Source organism: Balaenoptera acutorostrata, chromosome 19 (genome assembly GCF_949987535.1).
Source record: "Balaenoptera acutorostrata chromosome 19, mBalAcu1.1, whole genome shotgun sequence".
NCBI classification, from domain to species: domain Eukaryota; kingdom Metazoa; phylum Chordata; class Mammalia; order Artiodactyla; family Balaenopteridae; genus Balaenoptera; species Balaenoptera acutorostrata.
In genome coordinates this window covers 61,212,351-61,239,190 of record NC_080082.1, presented here as the reverse complement: position 1 = coordinate 61,239,190, position 26,840 = coordinate 61,212,351, and the positions used below count along the sequence as shown (strand labels likewise).

Genomic DNA, 26,840 nt, shown 5'->3' with positions numbered 1-26,840 from the left:
TAAACAACAAGGTGCTGCTGTATAGCACAGGGGACTATATTCAATATCCTGTGATAAACCATAATGGAAAAGAATATGAAAAAGAATGTATATATATGTATCACTGAATCACTTTGCTGTACAGCAGAAATTAACACAACATTGTAAATCAATTATACTTCAATAAAATAAACTTTTTGAAAAAGCCTGTTCTTTAAAAAGACCAACAACACATATCCATTTGTAGTGAGATAGAAAGAAACCTGGTGCAAATAAAAAAATATAAGGAATTCATAGGGGACATAACTCAGATAAAATAGACATTTTTTTTTTTGCCCTGAAAGAATACAATGAACATTTTTATTTCGTTAAATTTGAAATCCTGGATGAACTCATAATTTTATGATCCTTCCATCCTGGAAACATGTTAACTCCAGACCATCTAGCAGGTGAATTTTAGGGTAGGCAACAGGACACAGATGCCCACTACCACCCCATTCACTTTCCTCCTTTGTACTGGAGAGTAGAGACAATGCATTGAGATAAGAATGAATTATAAACATTAGAAACTGGACAGAAAATTAAGGTTATATTCAGACAACATCATCATCGACGTGGAAAAAGAGACGCAAGGAATTACTTATGGAAAAGACAAAACGTTCCCCCCATAAATCCCAGGCAGATTTTCACATATACTGCTGGCTGGAACTGCACTATATACCTAAGCTCATTTCATACTAATTGATCTCTAGCAACGGAAACTGAAACCACCAGGATTAACTAAGACCAACCAGTACCGGCATATGGGTCACGCTACCAGAAGGATGGAGAACTAAAAACAGAGATTCTATTAGCAAAGAAGAAGGAGGGAACGTTTGTCAGGCAAAAAAGCAACAGTGTCCACTGCTATATATTAAGTGGTGAGTGCAGGCGTTGGCAAACATTTTCTACAAAGGGACAGATACTATATATTTCTACTTTGAGGGTTAAGATCTGTCACAAAGTTTCAATTCTGCCTTCGCATTGCGAAAGCAGCCATAGACGATACGTAACAGACGGGTGTGGCTGGATTAGTCCCTCGGTCTGCAGTTACTCATCCCCCTGGATAAAAGCCTAAAAAGCAGAAGGTTTCGAACTCCTGTCCTGGGCTGCACCACCTTTCTTCCCAGCGATGGAGGCTGGAAACTCAACGAAACCACCAGCCAGGCGTCCAAAGCTTCAGCCCTCACAAGCCTCTTTGTACCACAGACACTACACACTTCTTTATTAATCCGAAACCTGGACCAGACATCCCCACATGATGACCGTCCACCCTGGCCTCAACATCACCGAGCCCCACATTAATTCCCAAACCTGAAGCTGTTACCATCGTAAATACCACCTGCATCCTTTACAGAATGATCCGCAAAGACCCCCATACCTTGCCAGTCAGGACATGGTCGCTGATCTCTACAGATTCTTAACCGTTTTAACGACTCCCCACCAAAGCACCCCAACCACACAGAGAGACGTGCCGGACTCTGCTGGTTCCTCCCAAATACCTCCACCTTGGCGTTTCCCACCAGACCCTCCAAATAATCCGTGAGTCCACACTACACCATTTCCACCCTGTAGGAGTCACGTCACGCTGTCATAGACACACCTCTCATGAGAAAACACACACACACACACACACACACACACACACACACACACACACACACAAAACTTCAAGGGACAAATGCACACACTGACCCGATTTTCCCCAGCCCACAAGGAGAGTCTAAACGTAACCTTCCGCGAACCGCTTCTACTTCTGGACCCGTCGCCCAGATTTTTCGCCCGCCTACGGCGGCCGAAGATGGTCTGAGGCGTTTCAAGAAAGGCGGAGGAGCGGATTCCGGTATTTCTCAGAGGCAATATGTCCGCGCCCAGCTCTCCGAGGCCCCAGGGGGCGGCCATGTTGGGACACCTGACGTACAGAAGGCCAAGGGGCGGGTTTGGAGGCCGGGAGCCCTGGGTGGTCCGGAAGGTGAGAAGCCACTGATGGTATCTCATTTCCTGGCACTTCGACTCTTCAGAAAATTCTTAGGTTTTCAGAGACTCGAGGTCTGCGAGGCAAATATGGAGCTACCTAAACTGCGTTCGACGGACTGGGCAGGAAAGTAATATTGCCGCGGCCTTTATTTTACACCTTGTATTAAAAAAGGAGGGGGACGGGTTTCCAAAGGGACCAAGAGTTCCGCTGTCGGTATAGCAGCAGAGAACGAATTCCCGGAAAGAGAAACGGCAATACATCCAGTAATCGGACATCCCCAGAAAGCTTTGGAGGAACATTTCTTGCAGGAAGCGGCTTTTAGGACAGAATACGATTTCGAGAAACCGGCACAGTGTGGAACAGGCCATCAGGTCCCGAAGAAAAGAGCTGCTGGGATGAAGCCTAAGTTTTGACTGGGATTAGAGCCTCGGGGAAAGGCCACTAAAAACGAGGCCAGTAAAGGTCTGGAGCCAATGAAAAAGGCACAACCACAATTGAGAGTCCAAAAGCGTTAACATCAATAGCTATTTGGTCAAGACATTAAGATACTTCCATGGGGTAAATCTTCTCAACAAAAGAGGCTGGGATAATTGTATACCTATTTGCAGAAAAATAACTTAAGACCCATAACTCTAAGCGGACACAAAAATTAACTGGAAATAGATCACAGACCTAAATATAAGAGGTAAAAGTAAGAAACTTAGGAGACAATCTCCACGAACCTAAGTTTAAGTTAGCCAAAGAGTTCTGTAGCAAGACAATAAAGGTTGAGACATAAAAGAAAAAATAATAAATTGGACTTAATTAAAATGAAAAACTTTTGTATTTTTAAGCACAACTTTAAGAAAAGTAATGAGTGGAGCCAGAGATTGGGAGAAAATATTGACACATTTAACATGTGATAAAAGGACTTATATTCAGAATAAAGAGTTCTCAAAACTCAACAAATCAACTATCCAGTTACTTTTCTTTTTATATAGAATTTTATTTTATCTTATTTTAATTTTTATTGGAGTATAGTTGCTTTACAGTATTGTGTTAGTTTACACTGTACAGCAAGGTGAATCAGCTATATGTATACATATATCCCCTGTTTTTTGGATTTCCTTCTCATTTAGGTCACCACAGAGCATTGAGTAGAGTTCCCTGTGCTGTACGGTAGATTCTCATTATACCCAGTTCACTTTTTGGGGTTATGAAAATTTCTAAATATTGGATCATGGTGATGGCACAACTCTATAAACTTGCTAAATGTCACTGTATTATACCCTTACTACTGGTAAATGTTATATGTAAATTATGACCATAAAGCTGTTAAAATGAATTGCTGTTCTATACTACAAAATTTATAGGGTATGAATATTTTTTAAAACACAACAACTACAATTGCAAAATTATAAGCTACCTGGATTAAAAATAAATGGAGATATCTGGGACATACAAGAAAAACAGTACAACAAATCTTGGAGTGATAATGTAAGAATCTGGTTAATGAGAGGATCATAATATAAACTGAACATAACTGAATCAGTTACATTTTTCAAGTATTCCCACTTCAATGTATAACTTTTATATGTGACTCCAGTTACCATCTACTATGATACTATTACAGCCATATTATTACCCCCGTGATATTATTACAGCCATGTAATATTAATTATATATATACAAGAACATTTTATAATATGGAAATGTTTATAATAAGAGATTAAGTGATGAAGCTAGATCAAACCTTTTTTTTTAATTTAATTTATTGGCTGGGGCGCTAGTTCCTGGACCAGGGAGCAAACCCAAAACCCCTGTATTGGAAGGACAGAGTCTTAACCACTGGACTGCGAGGGAAGTCCCTAGATCAAACCTATTTTTTATAGCTTTATTGAGATATAATTGACATAGATTATACCTATTTTATTTTATTATTATTATTTTTTAATTTTATTTATTATTTATTTATTTATTTATTTTTGGCTGTGCTGGGTCTTCGGTTCGTGCGAGGGCTTTCTCTAGTTGCGGCAAGTGGGGGCCACTCTTCATCGCGGTGCGGGGACCGCTCTTCATCGCGGTGCGCGGGCCTTTCACTATCGCGGCCCCTCCCGTTGCGGGGCACAGGCTCCAGACGCGCAGGCTCAGCAGCTGTGGCTCACGGGCCCAGCTGCTCCGTGGCATGTGGGATCTTCCCAGACCAGGGCTCGAACCCGTGTCTCCTGCATTAGCAGGCAGATTCTCAACCACTGCGCCACCAGGGAAGCCCCTATTTTATTTTTTAAATATTTATTTTCTTTAATTTTTTTGGGGGGGGGGCTGCATCGGGTCTTAGCTGTGCTATGCGGGATCTTTGTTGAGGCACACGGGACCTTTTGTTGTGGCGCGCAGGCTTCTCTCTAGTTGTGGCATGTGGGTTTTCTCTCTCTAGTTGTGGCTTAGGTTATAGCTAAGGACAAACACATAGATCACGCAGGCTTAGTTGCCCCGTGGCATGTGGGATCTTATTTCCCCTACCAGGAATTGAACACATGTCCCCTGCATTGGAAGGTGGATTCTTTACCACTGGACCACCAAGGAAGTCCTGATTATACCTATTCTAAATAAACTTTTATTTGGAGAAAATATTAGATTTACACAAAAGTCACAAAGTACTACAAAGAGTGCACATATACCTTCATATGGTACCTTCATATACCTTGTACCTGTGTGCTGCAAACTACAGAGCCCACACGCTCTGAAGCCCGTGCCCCACACTGAAGAGCCCACGTGCCACAACTAAGACCTGACTCAGCCAAAAATAAATTTAAAAAAAAAATAGACTTTTCAGCAAATGATGCTGGAACACTTAGTGGTCCATTGGCAACAAAAAAAAAGGCTCTCAAAAGAATCTCAACACTTTCATCCCATAAGTCCTATACTGGTAAAGGACTGATACCCAGAACATAGAAAGAATTCTTAAAAGTCAACAATAAGGGACTTCCCTGGTGGTGCAGTGGTTAAGCATCCGCCTGCCAATGCAGGGACACGGATTCGAGCCCTGGTCCGGGAAGATCCCACATGCCGCGGAGCAACTAAGTCCATGCGACACAACTACTGAGCCTGTGCTCTAGAGCCCACGAGCCACAACTCCTGAAGCCCGCACGCCTAGAGCCCGTGTTCCGCAACAAGAAAAGCCACTGCAATGAGAAGCCCACGCACTGCAACGAAGAATAGCCCCTGCTCGTTTCAACTAGAGAAAGCCTGCGCGCAGCAACGAAGACCCAACACAGCCAAAAATAAATTTAAAATAAATAAATAAATTTATTTTTAAAAAAGTCAACAATAAGAAACCCCAATTTTAAAAATGGGCAAAGACTTTGAACAGACACTTCATCAAAGATAACAGATGGCAAACAAGCATATGAAAAAAATGGTCTACATCATTTGTTATTAGGGAGATGCAAATTAAAACAGCTATATGATACAAGTACCCAACTATCAGACTTGTTGAAATTCAAAAAACTGAAAATATGAAATACTGGTTATAAGATGAAAAAACGTGAACTTTTATTATTTGCCAGACACAATGCAAAAGATACAGCCTAGAAGATAGGGAGATTCTTGAATGTATGTTTATACAGATGATCCCAAGTTTTAGAACAGTAGTCTGAAAAATTTTTTTTTTCACTGAAATGGCTCTCATTGAGGAGTAGAATTTAGGAAAATGGTTGTTCTTACTTGTGTCAAAGAAATCTGAAAGGAAATATCCAAGAGTAAATTTTGCAGTAAAATGAACAAATATCCTGTCTTTATTCCTATACACACCACTTGACCACAGTGCATTATTCTGATTTTTGTGGGGACAATGAGAAGAGTATGTAGGAGACAAATTTTTAATAGGAACCTTGAGGAAGGATCCAAAGGTTGAGCCTCTAAACACCCACTAGCCTGGGACTATGGATCTCAAAACTTCCCGACTCCTGTGCTCTCAAACACAGACAAACTCTGCACTCCCTAAACAACACTGACCTCAAATTCAATCTGAAATTTACCACAGACACTCTTGCCCATTGACACTCCTCCCCCAATTCCAGGCTTCTCCAGATCATGAGCTGGATATTAAATCGCTAACCTAGGGGAGAAGCAGTGCTCATTGGTTTCACACCTTCCATCCAGTTTTCAATTACCGAGTCTTGCAGACCTAACATATAGACCCTAAACCCTGACCAACAGGACCTTCAATCATTAAACACTTCAGATTAAGCCTTAATTTAAGGCTCCATCACTAACGCCCAGATTCCTCAGTGACTCAACCCAAATAGACCCCAAACACAGTCATTGACACGCATTCCCTCTTCACCGACCCCAAAGGCCCCTCACTGGGGATCCTCACCCAGAATCAGGCTCAGCAGATCTTGAGCCTCTGAAGACTCCTCTGGAAGCTGCCAAAGGCTGAACCCGGTCCAAAACCACTTCTGATTGTGATGTGTTCTCCCTGCAGTGCTTCTGTAGCTGTTGCTAGGGAAGCCAAGCGCCTGGAAGGAGTGTGTCTGGCGAGGGCTCTGGGTTAGCTTCAGAAGTCCGAGTTCTGGCCGTGCACAGGTCCTATGACATCACATGGCTCCATGACCTCACAGAGGTTTTGGCATTTAGGACGGGAGCAGCTTTAACGGCTGCTATCACTTTGCTGGGTGGGAAGACACAGAAATGTCTTATGGGCACCCCACTGCCTTCCTGTCTTTGCAAGAGATGGTCACAGGCATAGAGCTAAATTATATTTTCAGAGGCCGGCACCTATCCAAGGCCAACGTGGTATGAGATGCATTTTAGTCATCAGTTTGGGCAAAACCAGCAAACTGATGGTGCCCTTGAACCCTTAGGCAGGAATACCTTGGGTACGGGCAGTTGCATGAACTCTGATATTCTTGTGGCAGAAAAGATGTGCAGAGAGCTTCTGGATGGATCTAAGGTTGAATTTACTTGAGGTCTATAGTGGAAAAATCCATAGTTGTATTTCTTTTACTCATGCTACTGCCACACTTGCAACACTTCTGACATGTCTGTCACCAAATAATGGGGGTGGGGCATTTAACCACACCAAGCAATTCTCCACTACACCAACTGGGTCCTTAAGTGTGACTCAGTTCTAACACTGTCTACTCGGAGATAGTGTCAGATCCCACAGGTTAAGGGCTCAGTCCCATAAGACTGCTTCCACCCCACTCCAGATGCCAATCACACGTAGCAGGTGCCCAAGTTACCTACAATTTGTCTGACTTGGCTACAAACTGGAGATTCCCACCACCTCTTCTTTGGGTTCAATTAGTTTTGCTAAATGGCTCACAGAACTCAGGGAAACACTTGCGTTTATCAGTTTATTAAAGGATATGATAAAGGATACAGATGAACAGCCAAATGAAGACAAAAATAGGGCGAGGTGTGGGAGGGTCCCAAGCACAGGAGCTTCTGTCCCTGTGCTACGGTGTGTTACTCTCCCCCCTACCTGAATGTGTTCACCCATATAGAAGCTCTCCAAAATACCTACTATTGGGATTTCATGGAGGCTTCCTTCCATAGGCATGATTAATTAGTAACTCCATTTCTAGCCCCTCTCCCTTCTCTGGAAGATGGGGAGTGGGCTGAAAATTCCAAGCTTCTAATCATGGCTGGGTCTCTCTGGTGACCAACTCCCATCCAGGAGCCCACCCAGAATCACATCAATAGAGTAAGAGATGCTCCACACGCTCTTATCATGTAGAAATTTACAAGGGTTTCAGAAGCTCTGTGCCAGAAACCAGGGACAGAGACCAATATGTCTATTTTCTACAATTTCACAAGGTCGAACAGTCAACCTCAAAAGGATACATCCTAAACGATTCTATTTTTCTAATATTCTATAATGACAAAATTATGGATACAAAAAGATCTGTGATGCCAAGGGTTAGTGTCGGGGAAAGGATGTGACTATGAGGACATAGCATGAGGGAGTCTGTGTTGACAAAGCATTCTGAATTTTTACTGGGGTGTTGGTTACAGGAACCTACATATGTGATAAAGTTTCTTAAGGCGATATATAAAAACCAAACAAAAACTACTACATGTTAAAACTGGTGCAATCAAAATAAACCCTGTAGTTAACAGCACTGTAACAATTTCACTTTCCTCTATTTGACCTTATATAACCACACAGTTTACTGTGTGGTTATTAAAAGATTTTACCTTTGGGAGTAGTGGGCCGAAGGGCATTTAGGAAATCTCTGGAATATTTGTTTTTGTGATTCTAAACTTACTTCAAAATTAAAAGTTATAAAAACATCACATTTATATTAATTTTATAAACCCCCTGATGGTACTTACAAACTTGGTAAACACATCCAAATCTGTTGTTATACTTACGAAACGAGTACATTTTTCATTTTGAAGTACTTCAAATCTTCTGAAATAACACAAACTTGGAACCAAAGAAATACAAAAGTTAAATACTGAAAATTCAATCCATGTTGAGAGTAACTGCCACTATGTAAAATTTATAAGATCAATGACAAGGCAACTAGAAATATGGCTGAAGGTATCCTTCAGTTGCTTGTGAGGTGTAGTATCCCTTAAGTTAAGACTTGTAACAGAATGCTCTCATTCATCATTTCCCCAAGGCTTCTTTCCTTAAGTTGTCTGATATTTTGTTAAAGTCCACCATATAGAATGTGTTTCTGCACGGATTTCCTGGCAAATGATGAAGCAATATTTATTACTGCAAACCCTGCCATATTCATTGCCACAGGAAAGTATTTTTCTAGTGATAACTGACATCTGTTGAGGAATTACTTCTGGGCAAAGGCTTTCCCACAATTATACTTCTACCAATTAGAAATATTCATTCATTCATGATCTATGATGATCACATATGATAGGGTTTATTTCCACTGAAGGCTTTCCTAGTCTTTCACACTCATAGGCTTTATCTCAGTATATACTTTTTAGACATAGAATGTCCTAAAATATTTTCACCAAGGCTGATTGTATCCGAGTAGTTTTGTAAATTTTTTCATCAATATAAAATATGAGGTAATTGATCACTAAAGATAATACCACATTCTTTGCATTGTGATTCTTCTCTGCATACTATTATCTTGAGGGTCTACAACCGGCAACAGGCTTCCCCAAAGTGACTACCTGTGAATTCTCTTATGTTTATCAAGGATTGACAAGTGGGCAAAAGCTTTCCCACACTCACTGCATCCATAGGGCCTCTCTCCTGTATGTTTTCTTTGGTGAACACTGAGCCCTGACTTTGTGGTGAAGGTTTTCCCACATTCACTGCATTCATATGGCTTCTCTCCTGTGTGAATTCTCTGATGGGTAATGAGATCACTTTTGCACAAAGAGAATTTTCCACATTCAGTACATGCAAAGAAGTCTTTCGTGAGTGAAATCTCTCATGTTGTATGAGGCGTGTCTTCTTCTTAAAGGCTTTACCACACTCGTTGCATTTGTACGGTTTCTCTCCAGTGTGAGTTTGCTGATGTGTACCAAGGGTACTCTTCACGGTGAAGCCCTTGCCACATTCACTGCATATATATGGTTTCTCTCCAGTATGAGTTCGCAGATGTGCGATGAGCTTCCTTTTCGCGGATAAGCCTTTGCCACATTCGTTGCATACATAGGGTTTCTCTCCTGTGTGAGTTCGCTGATGTACAATGAGATTGCCCTTCTGAATGAAGCCTTTTCCACAATCACTGCATATATAAGGTTTCTCTCCTGTGTGTGTTCGCTGATGTCCAATCAGCCGGGCCTTGGCTGGAAAGCCTTTTCCGCATTCACTGCACACGTAGGGTTTCTCTCCGGTATGAGTTCGCTCATGTACAATCAGTTGGCTCTTCACAGTGAAGCCTTTCCCACAGTCACTGCATATAAATGGTTTCTCTGCAATATGAGTTCGCTGATGTACAACAAGATCACCCTTCATGGTGAAGCCTTTTCCGCATACACTACATACATAGGGTTTCTCTCCTGTATGAGTTCGCTGATGTCTGATGAGAGGGTTCTTCAAGGTGAAGCCTTTTCCACAATCATTGCATGTATAGGGTTTCTCTCCAGTATGAGTTCGCTGATGTGGAATAAGACTCTTCTTCAAGGTGAAACTTTTCCCACATTCACTGCATACAAAGGGTTTCTCACCAGTATGAGTTCGATGGTGTGCAATAAGACGCCTCTTCTCGATGAAGCCTTTTCCACATTCACTGCATATGTAAGGTTTCTCTCCTGTATGAGTTTTCTGGTGTGTAGTGAGACTGAACTTTGTAGAGAAGGCTTTTCCACACAGACTGCATCCATGGGGCTTCTCTCCTGTATGAGTTCGCTGATGATAAATGAGCAGACACTTTGTGGTGAATGCTTTCCCACATTCACTACATGTGTAAGGTTTCTCTCCCATATGACTTTTCTGATGTTTATTGAACTGCGATTTCTTAAAGAAGGTTTTATCGCATTCAGTGCACTCATAATGTTTCAGTCCCGTATGAGTTCTCTGATGTTCAGTGAGCCTGGATTTTCTGGAGAAGGCTTTCCCACACAGACTGCATCCATGAGGTTTTTCTCTAGTATGAACTTTCTGATGATCAAAGAGCTGAGACATCTTGAAGAAGGCTTTCCCACACTCACTGCATACATGGGCTTTCTCTATGTTGTGAGTTCTCTGTTGCTTAGTGGACAGGGAGTTATTGTTGATGGGTTTTGCACTTACAGGAAATTTAATTTCAGTAAAAGATTGCTCGTGGTTAGCATGGAGAAGGGATTTCCCATCTCCATTAAACTCAGCAGAGTTCTTTAAGTTACAGCTTCTCTTCTGGTTTTCAAAACTTATATTTGATTTTAAAGGTTTTTCAGTTAAGTCAAACATATCACAATTTTGCTTTAACAGGAAATGACTTTTGCTCTGATTAACAATATTTGCAAATGTATTATGTTCGCAGCATTGTTCCACAGTATTTTGAATGCTGTGATTTGGCAAGTGATGCTGCAGAAGGTCATCAACTTTCCTGATTTCTAGGAAAGAAGAGAACAAGGAATCATTCTGCAATCTCTCATAATCTTAATTTGGAAGAAAACTGTTTCAAAAAATGCCTTCATGTGAAGTAACTATTTAGTGACAATCCTATGTGTGGTATAAAAAGAAATATATTTGGTCTTCCTCCACAGAGCTCCTAAAGCCTTGTAATTTCCTAAGTGATTAGGATGCTAATGAGGTGACTTAGCATAGGGTTCCTACATAACCTCAGGATGGGACTGACCACCAGAAAGACTAAGTGATTAGAAGGTTGGAACTTTGAGCTCCACCCACCGGCCTCTGGGAAAGGAGAGAGGGCCTAGATATTAAAGCTCTATAAGAACTCTTAACAAAATTTGCTCAACGTCTGGATGGGTGAACACATCCATGTGTCAGGAGGGTGGTGCACCCCAGTTCTGGGGACAGAAGCTCTCCCATTCAGGAATCCTTCAGACCTTGCCTTCTTGTACCTCTTCATTTCAGACCTTGTACCTCTTCACTTGATTGTAAACATAAGTAAATGTTTCTCAGTTCTCAGAGCCACCATTGGAAATTAACTGAACCCAAGAAGTGGGTCATGGGAACCTCCAACCTACAGCCAGTTGGTCAGAGCACAGGTAATAATCTGGACTTGTAATTGACATCTGACATGGGGACAACCATGTGGGACTGAACCCTTAACTTGTAGAATCTGACACTATTTCCATGTAGATAGTATCAGAAATGAGTCAAAATTTAGGACACCCAGGTTTAATTCTATGTACAGACCACTGAAGCAAAGGAATAAAGAAGGCAATTGCAGTCTGTGAATCATGGTTAAAGGAGCAATGAATATTTAAGAGGTGGAGGAAATCAGGATATGTTCAAAGAAAAGACAAGTTTCACTGATGGACTTAATGGGAGAAGCATGGAAGAGGTTAAGACTCAAGAATTATTCCAAGAATTATGTGGTTTCAGCTACTGGGTAGGTGGAATGCCTCTTAATAATGTGAGGAATATTACTGAAGTCCAGAATGAGAGGAAAATCTAGCATGCATTGTGAAACAAAGTTTAAGATGACTATTACAGGGACTTCCCTGGTGTTGCAGTGGTTAAGAATCCGCCTGCCAATGCAGGGAACATGGGTTCAAGCCCTGGTCCGGGAAGATCCCAATGCCACGGAGCAACTAAGCCCGTGTGCCACAACTACTGAAGCACGCGCCTAGAGCCTGTGCTCTGCAACAAGAGAGGCCCGTGCACCGCAGCGAAGAGTGGACCCCGCTTGCTGCAACTACAGAAAGCCCACACGCAGCAATGAAGACCCAACGCAGCCAAAAATAAATTAATTAATTAAAAAAAAAAGATGACTATTACATACCCGAGTACTATACAAACATGAACAGGTTGAATATATAAATCTTTAAAAAGGTCTTATCTGAAAATAGCAATGTGGATATCATCAACATAGATTATTCAAAGATAGAGAACTGGATGAGGCTGTGTTTAGAAACATGTAGAATAAAGGTGAGGGCACAGGGCCAAGGCTTTAGCCATTCCACATGTAGAGTTTGGAATTCAATTAAGCCCACCTAAGAGAACCAAACATTGAGTATTGTGATCACGGGTCCCCTGAAGATCCAGGTATATAGAACAAAATACAATGATGAGTAAGATGTGGATCCTCAGCATCTGATTTCAAGGTAAGTGTGACAGACTATTGAAAGACTGGTTATCATAGTCTAACATCTTGCCATCCTTCTTCATTCTGTAGACCACCATTCACCTAACTCTACCAAAGCACTAATTGAATTTTTTAGAATTTCTCTTATTGAAGTGTAGTTGATTTAAAATATTGTGTTAGTTTCTGGTGTACAGCAAAGTCATTCATTTATACATACATAAATATACATATATATTTATATTCTTATCCATTATGGTTTACTACAGTATACTGAATATAATTCCCTGTGCTATACAATAGTACTGTACTGTTTATTCAATTCTATATAAAATAGTTTGCATCTGCTAATCCCAACTAACCTCAAATTTAGAAGAAAGCTTCTGTAACCAAGATTCCAACTAATAGTCTAGCTGGAACATACCCTATGTTCCTATGTAAAAAGGGAACGTTGGTATGCAGTTACTCCATCCCTGCATCTTGCAAAGAAAGGAGTGGCCATGACTGATGACTGGAAGATAACCTCTGAGTCCCTGATATCCTGCCTGATAAGTATCTTTTTAGGCATGAGGTCTGAAGCCATACCATACAGTTTATACTAACAATGTGATTTGTGGTAGATGCCCGTTTTTCGTATGCCTGAGCCTTTGGACAACACTGTAACATTCTGATTCTGGGGTCTAGAGGCACCAGGCTTGGGTGAGCTTCCCTGGTTGGCAACACTTCACACATGTTGTCAAACATTCAAACATCATTGCTGGGAAAATTCAGCACTGTTCACATGACTCCACTGGTAGAGGACAACCGGGAAGCTTGTGTGCAGCCTCTCCTGGAGTCTTTCCCATGCACATTTGATCTTTGATGACTTTAATCTGTATTATTTTATTGTCACACATTGTAACCAAGAGTATAAAAGTACATTCCCCTCCCCAATAATGTCTACCTTCTATAAAGTAGGCAAAGTGATCCACTTTAAAAATTGTATAATGCCACTCCTCTACTCAGAATCCCCTGTTTTCTCAACTTATTCAGAAAAGAAGCAAGGTCTTGAATGCCCTTGATAGGCAGTTTGTGACCTATGTACCAAAACCCTCAAGCTACTACCCTGTTACCCTTAACTCCAGTCATTTCCCCTCTTGCTCAGTCCTTTCTACCCATGTAAGTTTCCCTGAAGTTCCTCAAACACATTCCAGATTCAGGTCTTTCAACTTCCCACCGTCTCACATTTGGAAAACTCCTCACCCTGGAAGATTACTCATATCCCTCATCTATGTGCTCAAAGGCACCTTATCAGATTGCCACTCCCATTCCTAAAAGGGAAGTTCCAAGCCCCAACACCCACTCTTCCATTAGCTGCTTTAATTTTCCTTACAGCAATTTTTACACTAAGACGTGTTAGTTACGCGTTTATTATTCATTATAGAGTATTTCAATTGAGAACGTACTCCGTGTGAAGGGACAAGATATATATATTTTTCCTGTTTTGTATTGCTATTAGCTTCAAAACTATTATGCTATTAGGCTCTCAAAATGCAAGTTTTAAAGGAGGAAAGCTATCACATCAATTGCAGAAGGCAATCATATGTATGGAACATATTAAGCATACTTAGGGGACTTCCCTAGTGGTCCAGTGGTAAAGAATCCACCTTCCAATACAGGGGACGCGGGTTCGATCCATGGTCGGGGAACTAAGATCCCACATGCAACTAAGCTTGCGCGCCACAACTACTGAGCTCAAGCGCCACAACTAGAGAGCGCACGTGCCACAAACTACAGAGCCCACACACTCTGGAGCCCACGTGCCACAACCAGAGAAGAGAAAACCCACACGCCACAACTAGAGAAAAGTCATGTGCCGCAATGAAAGATCCGCACGCCTTAAGGAAAATCCCGCGTGCCACAGCTATGAACCAACGCAGCCAAAAAAATAAAAAGAAGAGGACAAAAACTCTTTACTCTTTATAATCAAGATGATATCGTATCACGGGATCATTGAAAGAGAAAGTGTAATCACATATGGGTTAAACAGGGTTAACTGGGACTAAGTGTCATCAGAATATGACGGGAAATTAATCAATTGTATTTCTACATTCTAGCAATGAATAATCTAAAAATGCAATCAAGAAACAATTCCGTTTACTATAATATATAAAAGAATACCAACTTATTTAGGAATAAATTTAAGAATGGAAATACAAAACTTACATTCTGAAAGTTAAAAAAACATTTTGGAAGACATTAAAGGCCTAATTAGATTTAAAAAGATCCAATGATCATGGAACAGAATGCTTAATATGGTTAAGATGGAATGACTCCCCAAATTGACATACAGTTCAATATAATCTCTATCAAAATCCCAGGCAAATTTTTTTTTCTGCAGAATTTCACAAGCTGATTCTAAAATTCAGATGGAAATTCAGAGGCTCCACAACACTCAAAATAGGCTTGAAAAAGTTGGAGGATTTACATTTTCCAATTTCAAAGCTTACTGCAAAGCTATAATAATAAAGGCTACTAGAAGGACATATACATATAAAATACTCCAAAACTGATGGTGGTGATGGTTGCACAACTCTGCGAATATAATAAAACACCACAGAATTATATAACTTAAATGGATAAATTGTTTGATATTATATGAATTAAATCTAAATAAAACTGTTAAAAAATATAAAGTGAGAACAGAAGCTTTAGGAAAATAAATACAATGATAACATCTAAGAACTACAGGAGGATCTGAATTAGCAAAACTATGAAGGAAGTTATTTGAAGCAGACTGAAGTTATGACCTAGTTCTAACATGTAGCATGGTAGAAACATTTTTTCTAGCATCCAAGGTGGGGTTGGATGTTATGGTGGGAAATCATTATTTCCTAACTGGGCAGGAAGAAGGTACAGTAGTAAGAAGAGTGATGAATTCAAAGTTCGCTCTTTTCAGAGAGGCCTGGAAAGTGGAATTTCACAGCAAGACAAGTGGTAACACAGAGACCCTGTGATGGTGAATGAAGAAGAGGAAGATTTGAAAATCCTAGGAAGAAGAAAACTATGCAAACAAAAACAAGATGCATATGAAATAAACAGGGATCAGATCTCAGAAGAGACCAAAGCGATATATTTTCCTCAGACACTATCACAGCTCTGACGCCTTCTCTCCTGATCAGAGTGTGACTTCCCTGGCTGCCCACCTTGCTGGGTCTCACCCACTCACCTGGACAGATTCGACCGTGGCTGTCATCTTCTACTGGCCACAGTTGTTCTCCTCGTTCCAACCTGGAGACAGCAACTGGTTTGCTGGCTTGATACCCTGTTCATGAAAAATGATAGAAGAATTAGACATATCGAACTGGGCTGGGATACGGCAGGAAGGGATAATGGTACATGGAGGGAATAAACAGGTTTCACATCTGTAACCTCAAGGCTTTTCTCTCAGGAGAGGGGCTATTATACCCTCTCGTCTGGGGCAAGAGAAGGATCTGAGACTCGACCATTGCAGAGGAATGCAGTTAGTCTGAAGAGTTAAGAGGCTGAGAATGGAACGGCCACTGACGGGCACCCTCTGAGGGACCTGGGGGAGCCGTCCTCACCCACGGACACCAAGTTGCTATAGTTCTCCAGCATCACATCCCGGTACAGGTCCTTCTGATCGGGGTCCAGGAGCTGCCACTCCTCCCACGTGAACTTCATAGCCACGTCGTCATGTCAGGGATTCCTGTCATAACATGGTCTTATTTAGCGAAGTGATGTTCTTTGGGTAATATGGAAAAATGTAAAGGAAATTATTCTGCTCACTTTTGCCATATGGGAAATTAGTGGGTTTTTTTCCTTCAAACGCTGTGATAGAGTAAGAATCCTAGTAAAATATTACGTTACTGTGCAGTCTTCCATTCATTCAACTAAAGTTGAAAATTCAAAGAAGTTTCGGTAATGTTCCGTTAATTCCTCTAGCTGAGGTAAGAACATCTGCAATCTCTATATATGTGAGCATTTGTAAAGGAAAAACCCAGTTTCGTCTCCTTCCTGTGTAGTGAAAAACACAGTTCTTCTCCACTGTGTGCTTCTTCCCGGAGAGTCTCCTTTATTACCCACACAGAACACTTCGTTTCTGACCCTTCTGGTCACCAAATGTGTGGAGACTTTTTCCCCACAACAAGCAATTCTCTGCCCTACCAGCTGGGTGTCCTATCATTTAAATCAATTCTGACACTATCTACCCAGAGATAGCATCAGATCCCACAGGTTAAGGGCTCAGTCCCCTAAGACTTCACGGCCCCCACTTCAGACACCAATCACAAATCCATGTTGTCACCTGTGCTTCTGACCAGCCAGCTATAGATCAGAGGTGCCAATAACCCCCTCCTCGGGTTCAATTCACTTGCTAGAGGGGCTCACAGAACTCTGGAGAACACTTATGTTTACCACTTTATTAAAGGCTATGATAAAGGATACGGGTGAATATCCAGATGGAAGAGATGTGTAGGGCAGGATATGTGGGAAGGGGTCCCATGCTTCCACACCATCTTAGGGCACGTCCACATGTTCACCAACCCAGAAGTTCTCTGAACATCATAGTTTGGGGATTTCATGGAGTCTTCATCATGTAAGCATGATCAATCATTAACTCCATTTTCAACCCTTCTCCCTTCTCAAGAGAACAGGGGGTGGGGATAAAAAGGACAAGCTTCTCATCATTCTGGTGACCAGCCCTCATCCAGTAGCCCACTCAGAGTCACCTCGGTAGAACAAAGTTACTCCTGTCACCCAGGAAATGACAAAAGTTTCAGGAGCCCTGTGTCAGGAACAGAGGTCAAAGACCAATATTAGAACAAGAGATGTTCCTAGCGTTCTAATCACTTAGGGAATCACAAGGGTTTTAGGAGCTCTGTGCCAGGAAAAGGGGGCAGAGACCAATACATATTTTCTATTCTCTCATAAGCATCTATTTACTAATGCTGAACTATATGATTCTTATAAGTATATGAATAATATAGATTCCTAAATTCACCATTAGCAGTTGAGCCAATACCAAAACCAGTAATGAAGAGATTTCAGATGCCAGAATCACAAGAAAATACATGCTAATTTCAGTAGTTAATATACTAAATGAAACAAAAGAAACTGTATAAAACATGTATAGAGCACAATAGGTTATTAAATGATCAAATCTGTAAAGAAATTATTCTTTAAAGAATATATATGGACACATATGGACACAGACTGATGCATATGCATGTGTGTAGATTAGGCAGGATTAATATCATATTAGATAAAATGAAGGAACAGCTGTAGGAAACATGTTTTTACATTTATGAGAAGGACAGGAAGGACTGCAGTTAAGGACCTCACTCACCACATCACCTCTATGGAGAACCAACAAAGTCCTATGTGAACTTGAGACCCATGTGAACTTGAGACTCATGTGCCATGAAACATTAACATCCCTTGAGGAACTGGTCTGCTTTTGTAATAGGGAAGAACAAATCTGACTCCATATCAGATCTGCTTCTTTTACTTTAAACTCACTTTAACCTTTGTGCTCTGTTGCCTGTACTTAGTCATGCTGGCTCTGTACATTTTGTAAAAGAATGCTGCCTATAGCTTGAAATATACAAGAACATCTGTGACCTGACCTGAACAGAGAATAACATTTGTCTTGTTCAAGGTTTACAAAAACATGGTGACCTGACCATGACCTGACCTACATGACAGCTGCAAGAACAAAGAATCCAACACCACTAAGAAGTGTGCAACAACTAACCACGTCCCTCCCTCACCCTGCCTTTAAAAGGGCTTTGCTGAAAGCCTTCAAGGAGTTCCAGACTTTTTAAGGCATGAGCCACCTGACTCCTTGCACGGTCCGGCAATAAACCCTTCTCTGCTCCCAACTCCGATGTTTCAGTATTTGACCTCACCGTGCTTCAGGCACACGGTCTTGCGTTCAGTAACAACCTTACCAACAATCTTCACCCATTTTTTCCTCTCCCAGCCTGTATTTATGTAATGTCAAATTTCATTTGCCCTCTACAAGCAGCATATCCAGAACCTCACCAACACTGAACCCTCCACACATGCTGCAGCCAACCATTCTCGCAGCCACCATGTTTTCTGCAATAGCCTCCTGAGGCTTTCCTGTTTGCCGCCCTGCCCACTACTGTCTGCTTTCTACACAGAAGCCAAAAGGATTCCTTGAAAAATGTAAATTATTTCATGTCATTCCAGTACTCAAGAACTCCTCGTTTTTTTTTAAATTAATCAATTAATTTATTTATTTTTGGGTGCGTTGGGTCTTCGTTGCTGCGTGCAGGCTTCCTCTAGTTGTGGCGAGCAGGGGCTATTCTTCCTTGCGGTGCGCGGGCTTCTCATTGCAGTGGCTTCTCTTGTTGCGGAGCATGGGCTCTAGGCACATGGGCTTCAGTAGTTGTGGCTCGCGGGCTCTAGAGCACAGGCTCAGTAGTTGTGGCACACGGGTTTAGTTGCTCCATGGCATGTGGGATCTTCCCGGACCAGGGCTCAAACCTGTGTCCCTAGCATTGGCAGGCGGATTCTTAACCACTGTACCACCAGGGAAGTCCTCTCCTCGTGTTTTCTCATCTTATTAGGGAGTAAAATCACGCTTCCTTGAAATGGAATACGTGACCAATCTTACCCCCCCCACCCCGCCCCCACTGCTACTGCCTCTTTGGCCTTATACCCATCACTTTCCAGAAAGCACACTCTGCTCTGTCCACACGGGCTCCTTAATGTTTCTCAAACTCATTCGTGGCTCAGCCTTTTAAACCCGCTAGCCTCTCTACTTGGAAAACTCCTAACCCGGCAGCCTACTAACGTCCCGCATTTCTTGGCTCAGAGGCACCTTATCTGAGAGGTGTCCCCTGCCTAAAGAGGAGCCCCAGCACCTACTCTTCCATAATGCTGACTAAAGTTTTGTTTCTTTAAGTTTTACTGAAGTATAGTTGATATACAACGTTGTGCTAATTTCTTCTGTATAGCAAAGTGATTCAGATATACGTATATATTCTTATTCATGTTCTTTCGCATTATGGTTTATCACAGATGTTGAATATAGTTCTCTGTGCTACACAGTAGGACCTTGTTGTTTACCCATTTCACATGCAATAGCTTACATATGCTAACCCCAACCTCCCATCCCATCCCTCCCCCACCGCTCCTCCCCCTTGGCAACCACTAGTCTGTTCTCTATGTCTGTGAGTCTGTTTCTGCTTTGTAGATATGCTGATTTGTGTCGTATTTTAGATTTCACCTATAAGTGATATCATATGGTATTTGTCTTTCTCTTTGACTTCGCTTAGTATGATAATCTCTAGGTCCATCCATGTTGCTGCAAATAGCATTATTTCATTCTTTTCTTGTGGCTGAGTAGTATTCCACTGTGTATATGTACCACATCTTGTTGATTCATTCATCTCCCAATGGACATTTAGGTTGTTTCTATGTCCTAGCTATTGTGAACAGTGCTGCTATGAACACAGGAGTGCATGTATCTTTTTGAATTATAGTTTTGTCTGGATATATGCCCAGGAGTGGGATTGCTGTATCATATGGTGACTCTGTTTTTAGTTTTTTGAGAAACCTCCATACTGTTTTCCATAGTGGCTGCACCAATTTACACTCCCACCAACAGCGTAGAAGGGTTCCCTTTTCTCCACACCTCCTCCAGCGTTTGTTATTTGTAGACTTTTTTTCTTTTTTTCTTTTTTTTGGCCACCCCACGAGGCTTGTGAGATCTTAGTTCCCCGACCAGGGATTGAACCCGGGGCCTTGGCGGTGAGAGCATGGAGTCCTAATCACTGGACCGCCAGGGAATTCCCTGTAGACTTTTTCATGATGGCCATTCTGACCGGTGTGAGGTGGTACCTAACTGTAGTTTTGATTTTCATTTCTCTAATAATTTATGTTACTTAATCTTTATCACAGCACTTTTCACCCCCTAGATATATTATTTGTTTATTTTTACTTTTTTTACCCCACACCACCAGCCCCCAAAACACTTGATTAATTTCTTGACTCCTTTCTCTTAGACTAAAAACTTGTGATCTATATGTATACTTTTTTCACTACTCTTACCTTCCAGCATACAACAGGCTATCAAAAAAATGTAAAGGAATGAATCAAAAAATCAATCACATGTATGGAACACATTAGGGAGAATGTAAGAAAGAGGGTGGAAATCTATCTCTTTGTGAGTATGATGATGTCATATCATGGAGTTCACGGACAGAAGAAGAACTTTAACTGACAAGTAATTTGATTAGCTGGGATAAATATCATCAGAATACAATGGAAAGAAAAATGAAAATTTTAGGGAAATGAAGATGGTAAGGTCTACAATCAACAAGAAGAAAGTTCAAAACTAATAAATACACAAAGGAATTAATTTGAAGTAAGGAAGAGTTATGATCAGGTTGAGACCAGAACTGAGAACGTAGGATGTTAAGATAACGTTTCTAGGTAAAAATTCATCATGAACAGCAGATGCATTTACATAAGAGAGCTCTGCAGATGGGGAACATATGAGGTAATGCCTGAATGGCCAGGATGGAGGATGCATAAGAGTAAGGGAGAATGTAAACTTATAGTGGTTTTATGGGAGGGAAGATGATCCTGGGTCCTGGCAGTTATTGAGAACTCAGGAGAGCTGCCATCGAGATAAGTTATATAGAACCCAAGTCTGTGGTGGATCACACTGGGGAGAGATCAATTTGGGAGTCTTCTCCAGTGACCCTAAGGAGCTTAGCTTATAACAATGAAGAAACCTTTGAAGGTTAGAAGATCATTGGAAAAAATGGAAAAAAACATTTTTGGAGAACCTCAGAGCGGGAATAAGGCACAGTGAAGACCAGTTTACTTTTGGGGCCGGCAGCCAACATGGGGTGAATGTGACAAAGGAAATCAACATTACCAGTGGGACAGAAAGGTGCGGCAGCTAGAACACAGTGAGGAATTCAAAGTTTTCTCTTTGGAGAGAGGCCCTGGAAGATGGAATTTCATAGCAAGGGAGGCGGAAGTGTACGAAGAAGAAGGAAAAGATATGAGAATCCTAGGGAAAAGAAAACTATGAAAACAAAAATCAAGATGGCGGTAAAATAAAGAAGAAACAGGTCCCAGAAAAGACAGAGTCTTCCCTAAGAAGGGATATATTTTTCTCTAAACTCGTACAAAGAAAAAGAGGTCTGGCATCGGGAGAGGGATGCACGGAGGCACTGCTTACCCAGCGTCCAACCCCCTCTCAGCTGTGACTCTTCTCTGACCAACTACAGTGTGATTTCCACGCCTGTCACCTTGCTGGTCTCTCACTCACCTGAATGGGTTTGACAGTGGATTTCATCTTCCATCGTCCATGGTTTTCCTTGATCCAACTTAGAGAGTATGTCTGGCTTTCTGGCTTGATAACCTATTCACCGGAAATGATAGAATATTTAGACCCAGTGAATTGGGCTTGGGGTCTGTGAAGACAGAATGCTACAGCTGAGGACAAAACAATTTCACGACCTACAGAGTAAAGGCTGTTCTCTCAGGAGAAGGGAGAACACCCACTTCTCATGGGCCACAGAGGGGACTGAAAATCTACCGCTTCAGAGCATCACAGACACTCCAGAGCTTTCAGAAGCCGAGAAAGGAAAGGCCACTGACTGGGGACCCTCTAAAGGACACAGGGGAGCCGTCCTCACCCACAGACAGCAGGTTGCTATAGTTCTCCAGCATCACCTCTTGGTACAGGTCCTTCTGAGGAGGGGTCAGGAGCTGCCACTCCTCCCACGTGAAGTCCACAGTCACATCGTCAAACGTCAGGGTTTCCTATAGTAACAGTGGTGTTTAATGAAGTGATGTCCTTTTGATGATATGGAAGAAATGTTAAAAATTTTTCTTCTCATTTCTACTTTATAGGCTGGATCTATATATCTAGGGGGTTGTTTTTGTTGTTGTTTATTGATTGGCTGCATTGGGTCTTCACTGCTGTGCACGGGCTTCCTCTAGTTGCAGCGAGCAGGGGTTATTCTTCATTGCGGTGCGCGGGCTTCTCATTGCAGTGGCCTCTCCTGTTGCAGAGCATGGGCTCCAGGCACACGGGTCTCAGCAGTTGTGGCACGCGGGCTCAGTAGCTGTGGCGCACGGGCTTAGCTGCTCCGCGGCATGTGGGATCTTCCCAGACCAGGGAACGAACCCGTGTCCCCTGCATTGGCAGGCGGATTTTTAACCACTGCACCACCAGGGAAGCCCCGGGTTGTTTGTTTTTAACGCACATGGAATAAGCAAAAGCCTAATAAAATACAAGGATCCAACTAAATATAATTGTGCAGTCAGTCATCCATCCATTTATCATTAGACGTTTCTATAATGTGTAAAAGTTAAACCTTCTTGTTAACCTAGAAACACCACATTCATATATATATATATATGACTAACACATAAGTCAATGGAATTGGGATGACTAAATCTTTACAGCCAGTCAATCAGAATCTTCTGGGAAGTGACTCAAGAAGCCAGAATTATAAGAAACCAAATGTTTATTTAAGCATGTTTAAAGTGTATGAAGAAGAAACTTATTTTTTGATATGTGTACTTTGTTATGATTTCAGCCTTTAAATATATCCTTAAGTCAGTTGTATAATGAACAAAAATAAAAGCAATATAAGAAAAAAGGTAGATTAAGAATCCAGATTTGAACATGGAAACCAAAAGTCAGTCATATTTCAAAGCCTGAGGAAACAGTCCCCATAGAACTGCCCTCGCTTCAGACACCGGCTGCAATTTCTGGCGTCCCCAGGATCACCCTCACTTCAGAAGCAGGCTACAAAGACACCCAGGGTCCCCAAGACACCCTTAGATGCAATAATTAACTAGAATGACTCAGACAACTGACAAAGCCATTTGGGAACAAAGGAAAGAATAAAACAAACCAAAAGTCACCTGGGCCTGGATCATTTTCTTCCGTTCTCTAAAAACAGCTGGCAACAAGAAGGCTCTGTTGCTGTGTCTTCTGGATCTGCTCTAAATTTCTGTTCTGATACCTGTCTTCAATCAAGCATGTCCCCAGTAATGCTGATACCAAATCCTGTAACTTCTTCCTCCTTCTACTGATTCTTTTGCTCCTGGGGAGTCAGGACCTGTGGGTTGAGGAGAAAATTCAAGCTGAGGGTACATTTCCTCTGGGCCCAGAAGCTATCACTGCTCCTGGGCGTTCACCTTAACCCAATGCCCACAGCATTGCTGAGTGTCCCTTTTTTACCCCACAAGACTTTATTCCTCTGGCCAAAAAGGCTAAGATTCTGACTGTGGTGGGGGTTTTCCTTTATTTTGTTAAGTTGAAGTGGGGTGATTGTCAAAGGAGATGAGGGGGACTTCTCTGGTGGCACAGTGGTTAAGAATCCACCTGCCAATGCAAGAGACGTGGGTTCAATCCCTGGTCCGGGAATATCCCACATGCCGCAGAGCAACTAAGCCCGTGCACCATAACTACTGAGCCTGCACTCTAGAGCCTGCGAGCCACAACTACTGAGCCCACGTGCCACAACTACTGAAGCCTGCGCGCCTAGAGCCCGTGCTCCGCAACACGAGAAGTCACCGCAATGAGGAGCCCGCACACCGCAACGAAGAGTAGCCCCTGCTCGCTGCAACTAGAGAATTCCCACGTGCAGCAATGAAGACCCAACAGAGCCAAAATAAATTAATTAATTTAAAAAAATAGTCTAAGATTAAAAAGAAGGAGATGAGGGAAACGAGATCCATCCCAGCAGCAGGCCTTAGGAGCAGGAGACTCTCAGGCAGCTCAGTTATACAAAAGGGACCGTATGGGAGGAGAGGCGCTGGGCACTGTTTTCCTTTAAACAATGTGCACTCAGGAACCTCCTCAAGCATTTTTATACACCCTGTGAGTACACACACTTCAGTTTAAAAACCAATGTACTGGGCAAACCAGAAGCACTGTCTTATAAGCAATAATGATAATATCTTAGGTTTTAAATACATTTTTTAAAGCACACAATATTGTAAATAAATTGGAAAGTGGTAAATTGAGATGCTCTAAGACGCCTGTATTGTTAGAGAAGGGTATAAAAGTACTAACATAAAAATTTGACAAAGAAAGCTTCCATGCTGTATGTAATCTCTAGTGTCATGATGAAAACTAACAATTGTCTTAAAGTATATAATTTCCATCCTAACAGAAGGGGGAAACAGAATAAGAAGAAATCCATTCAAAACATGGCAAAAAAGAGAATAAGGAATAGAGAACAAGTGGGGCAAATACAGCGCACTTATATGACTGTTTTAAAACAAAACACTAAGAATTATATTAAGTATATTAAATCAACTATACTCCAATAAAAAAAAATTTTTTTAATGAATTATATTCACTATAAATAGAACAAAGATTCCAGTTAATTACATCAAATACAAATGCCTCGAAACTGTCAGACTGGATTAAAATTTAAAACCCAGGACTTCCCCGGCAGTCCAGTGGTTAAGACTCCACGCTTCCAATACAGGGGGCCTGGGTTTGATCCCTGGTCGGGGAACTAAGATCCCACATGCTGTCCAGTGTGGCCAAAAAATAATAATAAAATAAAATAAAACCCAAGAACATGCTACTCTAGGTGACATGCCTGAAATATAGTGATATGGAAAGCTGGAGAATAAAAGGTTAGAAAAAGATAAACCATGGAAAGAGTAACCACAGATAATCTATATTCTCTGACAAAATGCACCAGAAAACCCAAAAATTACTACAGAGAAAGAGAAACAAAGCTTACTAGTAAGAGGTTCAATTCACCACATTTTAAGAAATTTGCCATTTCTAGGTACTTAACAATATAGCCTTGAAACATATACAGCAAGGGAATTCCCTGGGAGTCCAGTGGTTAGGACTCCAGGCTTCCACTGCAGGGGACACAGGATCAATCCCTGGTGCGGAAACTAAGTTTCCTGCACGCCATGCGGTGGCAGCCAAAAAAATCTTTTTCTAATTAAAAACAAAAAAAGGAATGAATTATAAACATTAGAAACTGGACAGAAAATTAAGGTTATATTCAGACAATATCATCCTTGACATGGAAAGAGAGATTCAAAGAATTATAATACTTATTTAAAACAAAATTTCCCTTCAGAAACCCCCAAGCAGATTTTCACATATATTGCTGGCTAGAACTGCACCACGTACTAAGCTCATTTCGTACTAATTCAATCACTAGCAACGCGAAGTGGAACCACCAGGACTAACTAAGACCAACCAGTAGTGGGATATGGGTCACCCTGCCAGAAGGATGGATAACGAAACAAAACGGCGATTCTGTTAGCAAAGAAGAAAGTGTGAGTGCGTGTCAGACAAAAAAGCAAGTGTCCACTACCGCTGGTGAGAGCAAGCCTTGACAAACATTTTCTGCAAAGGTGAGACAGGCTGGGACCTCGAACCCTTTGCTGCAGTGCTGCAGTGCTTGCATCTGGACACACCTCTCCTCCGGCAACAAAACCCAAAGAAACTATAAAGGACTAAAAATAACTTTGCACATGCGCAGAGGGGGCAAATTCTGGACAACAAGATACAAAGAAATCAAGAAACCCAACTGCCACTTCTGAAGAGCCAGGAGCAAAAAAGCAGGGGATCCGGAGCAAAAGCTTGGTACTGCCATGCCCCTTGCACACACCACCACCTAAAGGGTGGGCAAACCATCTAAGCCGTCCCTCCGGCCCAACCCCTGGACATACCCCTACCCTCACCCCATATAAGGAACCAGATGCCCCCCCCACCAACCCCACCTCAGAGAGCAAACAAGCAAGGGAACCTCTTACTTGTTCTCGCTCCCCCCTGCTGCAGCAGGGCCCCAGTAAAGCCTGGACTGAATTTCTTATCTGGCCTTTGATCAATTTCTATGGACCAAGGAGGCCAAGAGCCCTGGTCGGTGACAAAGGGATAGATACTATACATTTCTGCTTTGAGGGTTAAGATCTGTCACAAGGACTCAATTCCGCCTTTGCAGTGCGAAAGCAGCGATACACGATACACAACACATAGGCGAGGCTGGGTTAGTCCCTCGGTCTGCGGATAAAAGCCTAAAAAGCAGAAGGTTTAGAACTACACTACCGTCCTGGGCTGTACCGCCTTCCTTCCCAGCGTACTTGGTTGGAATCTCAACGCAACCACCAGCCAGGTGTCCTAGGGGACCAAA

The 26,840-nt window shown here is 41.9% G+C and overlaps 1 protein-coding gene across 1 annotated transcript in view; it reads right to left on the bottom strand.

The window, feature by feature from the left end:
• Window positions 1-5,303: 5,303 nt before the first annotated feature.
• Window positions 5,304-26,840, bottom strand: part of LOC103019575 (zinc finger protein 615-like) — a 36,887-nt gene continuing 15,350 nt past the window's right edge. The window contains 6 exon segments of the mRNA XM_057533514.1: window positions 5,304-9,371; window positions 9,374-11,002; window positions 15,869-15,964; window positions 21,977-22,069; window positions 22,347-22,473; window positions 23,587-23,783. Coding sequence (XP_057389497.1) covers window positions 9,127-9,371; window positions 9,374-11,002; window positions 15,869-15,964; window positions 21,977-22,069; window positions 22,347-22,473; window positions 23,587-23,601 — 2,205 coding nt within the window. The 5' untranslated portion in view covers window positions 23,602-23,783 and the 3' untranslated portion in view covers window positions 5,304-9,126.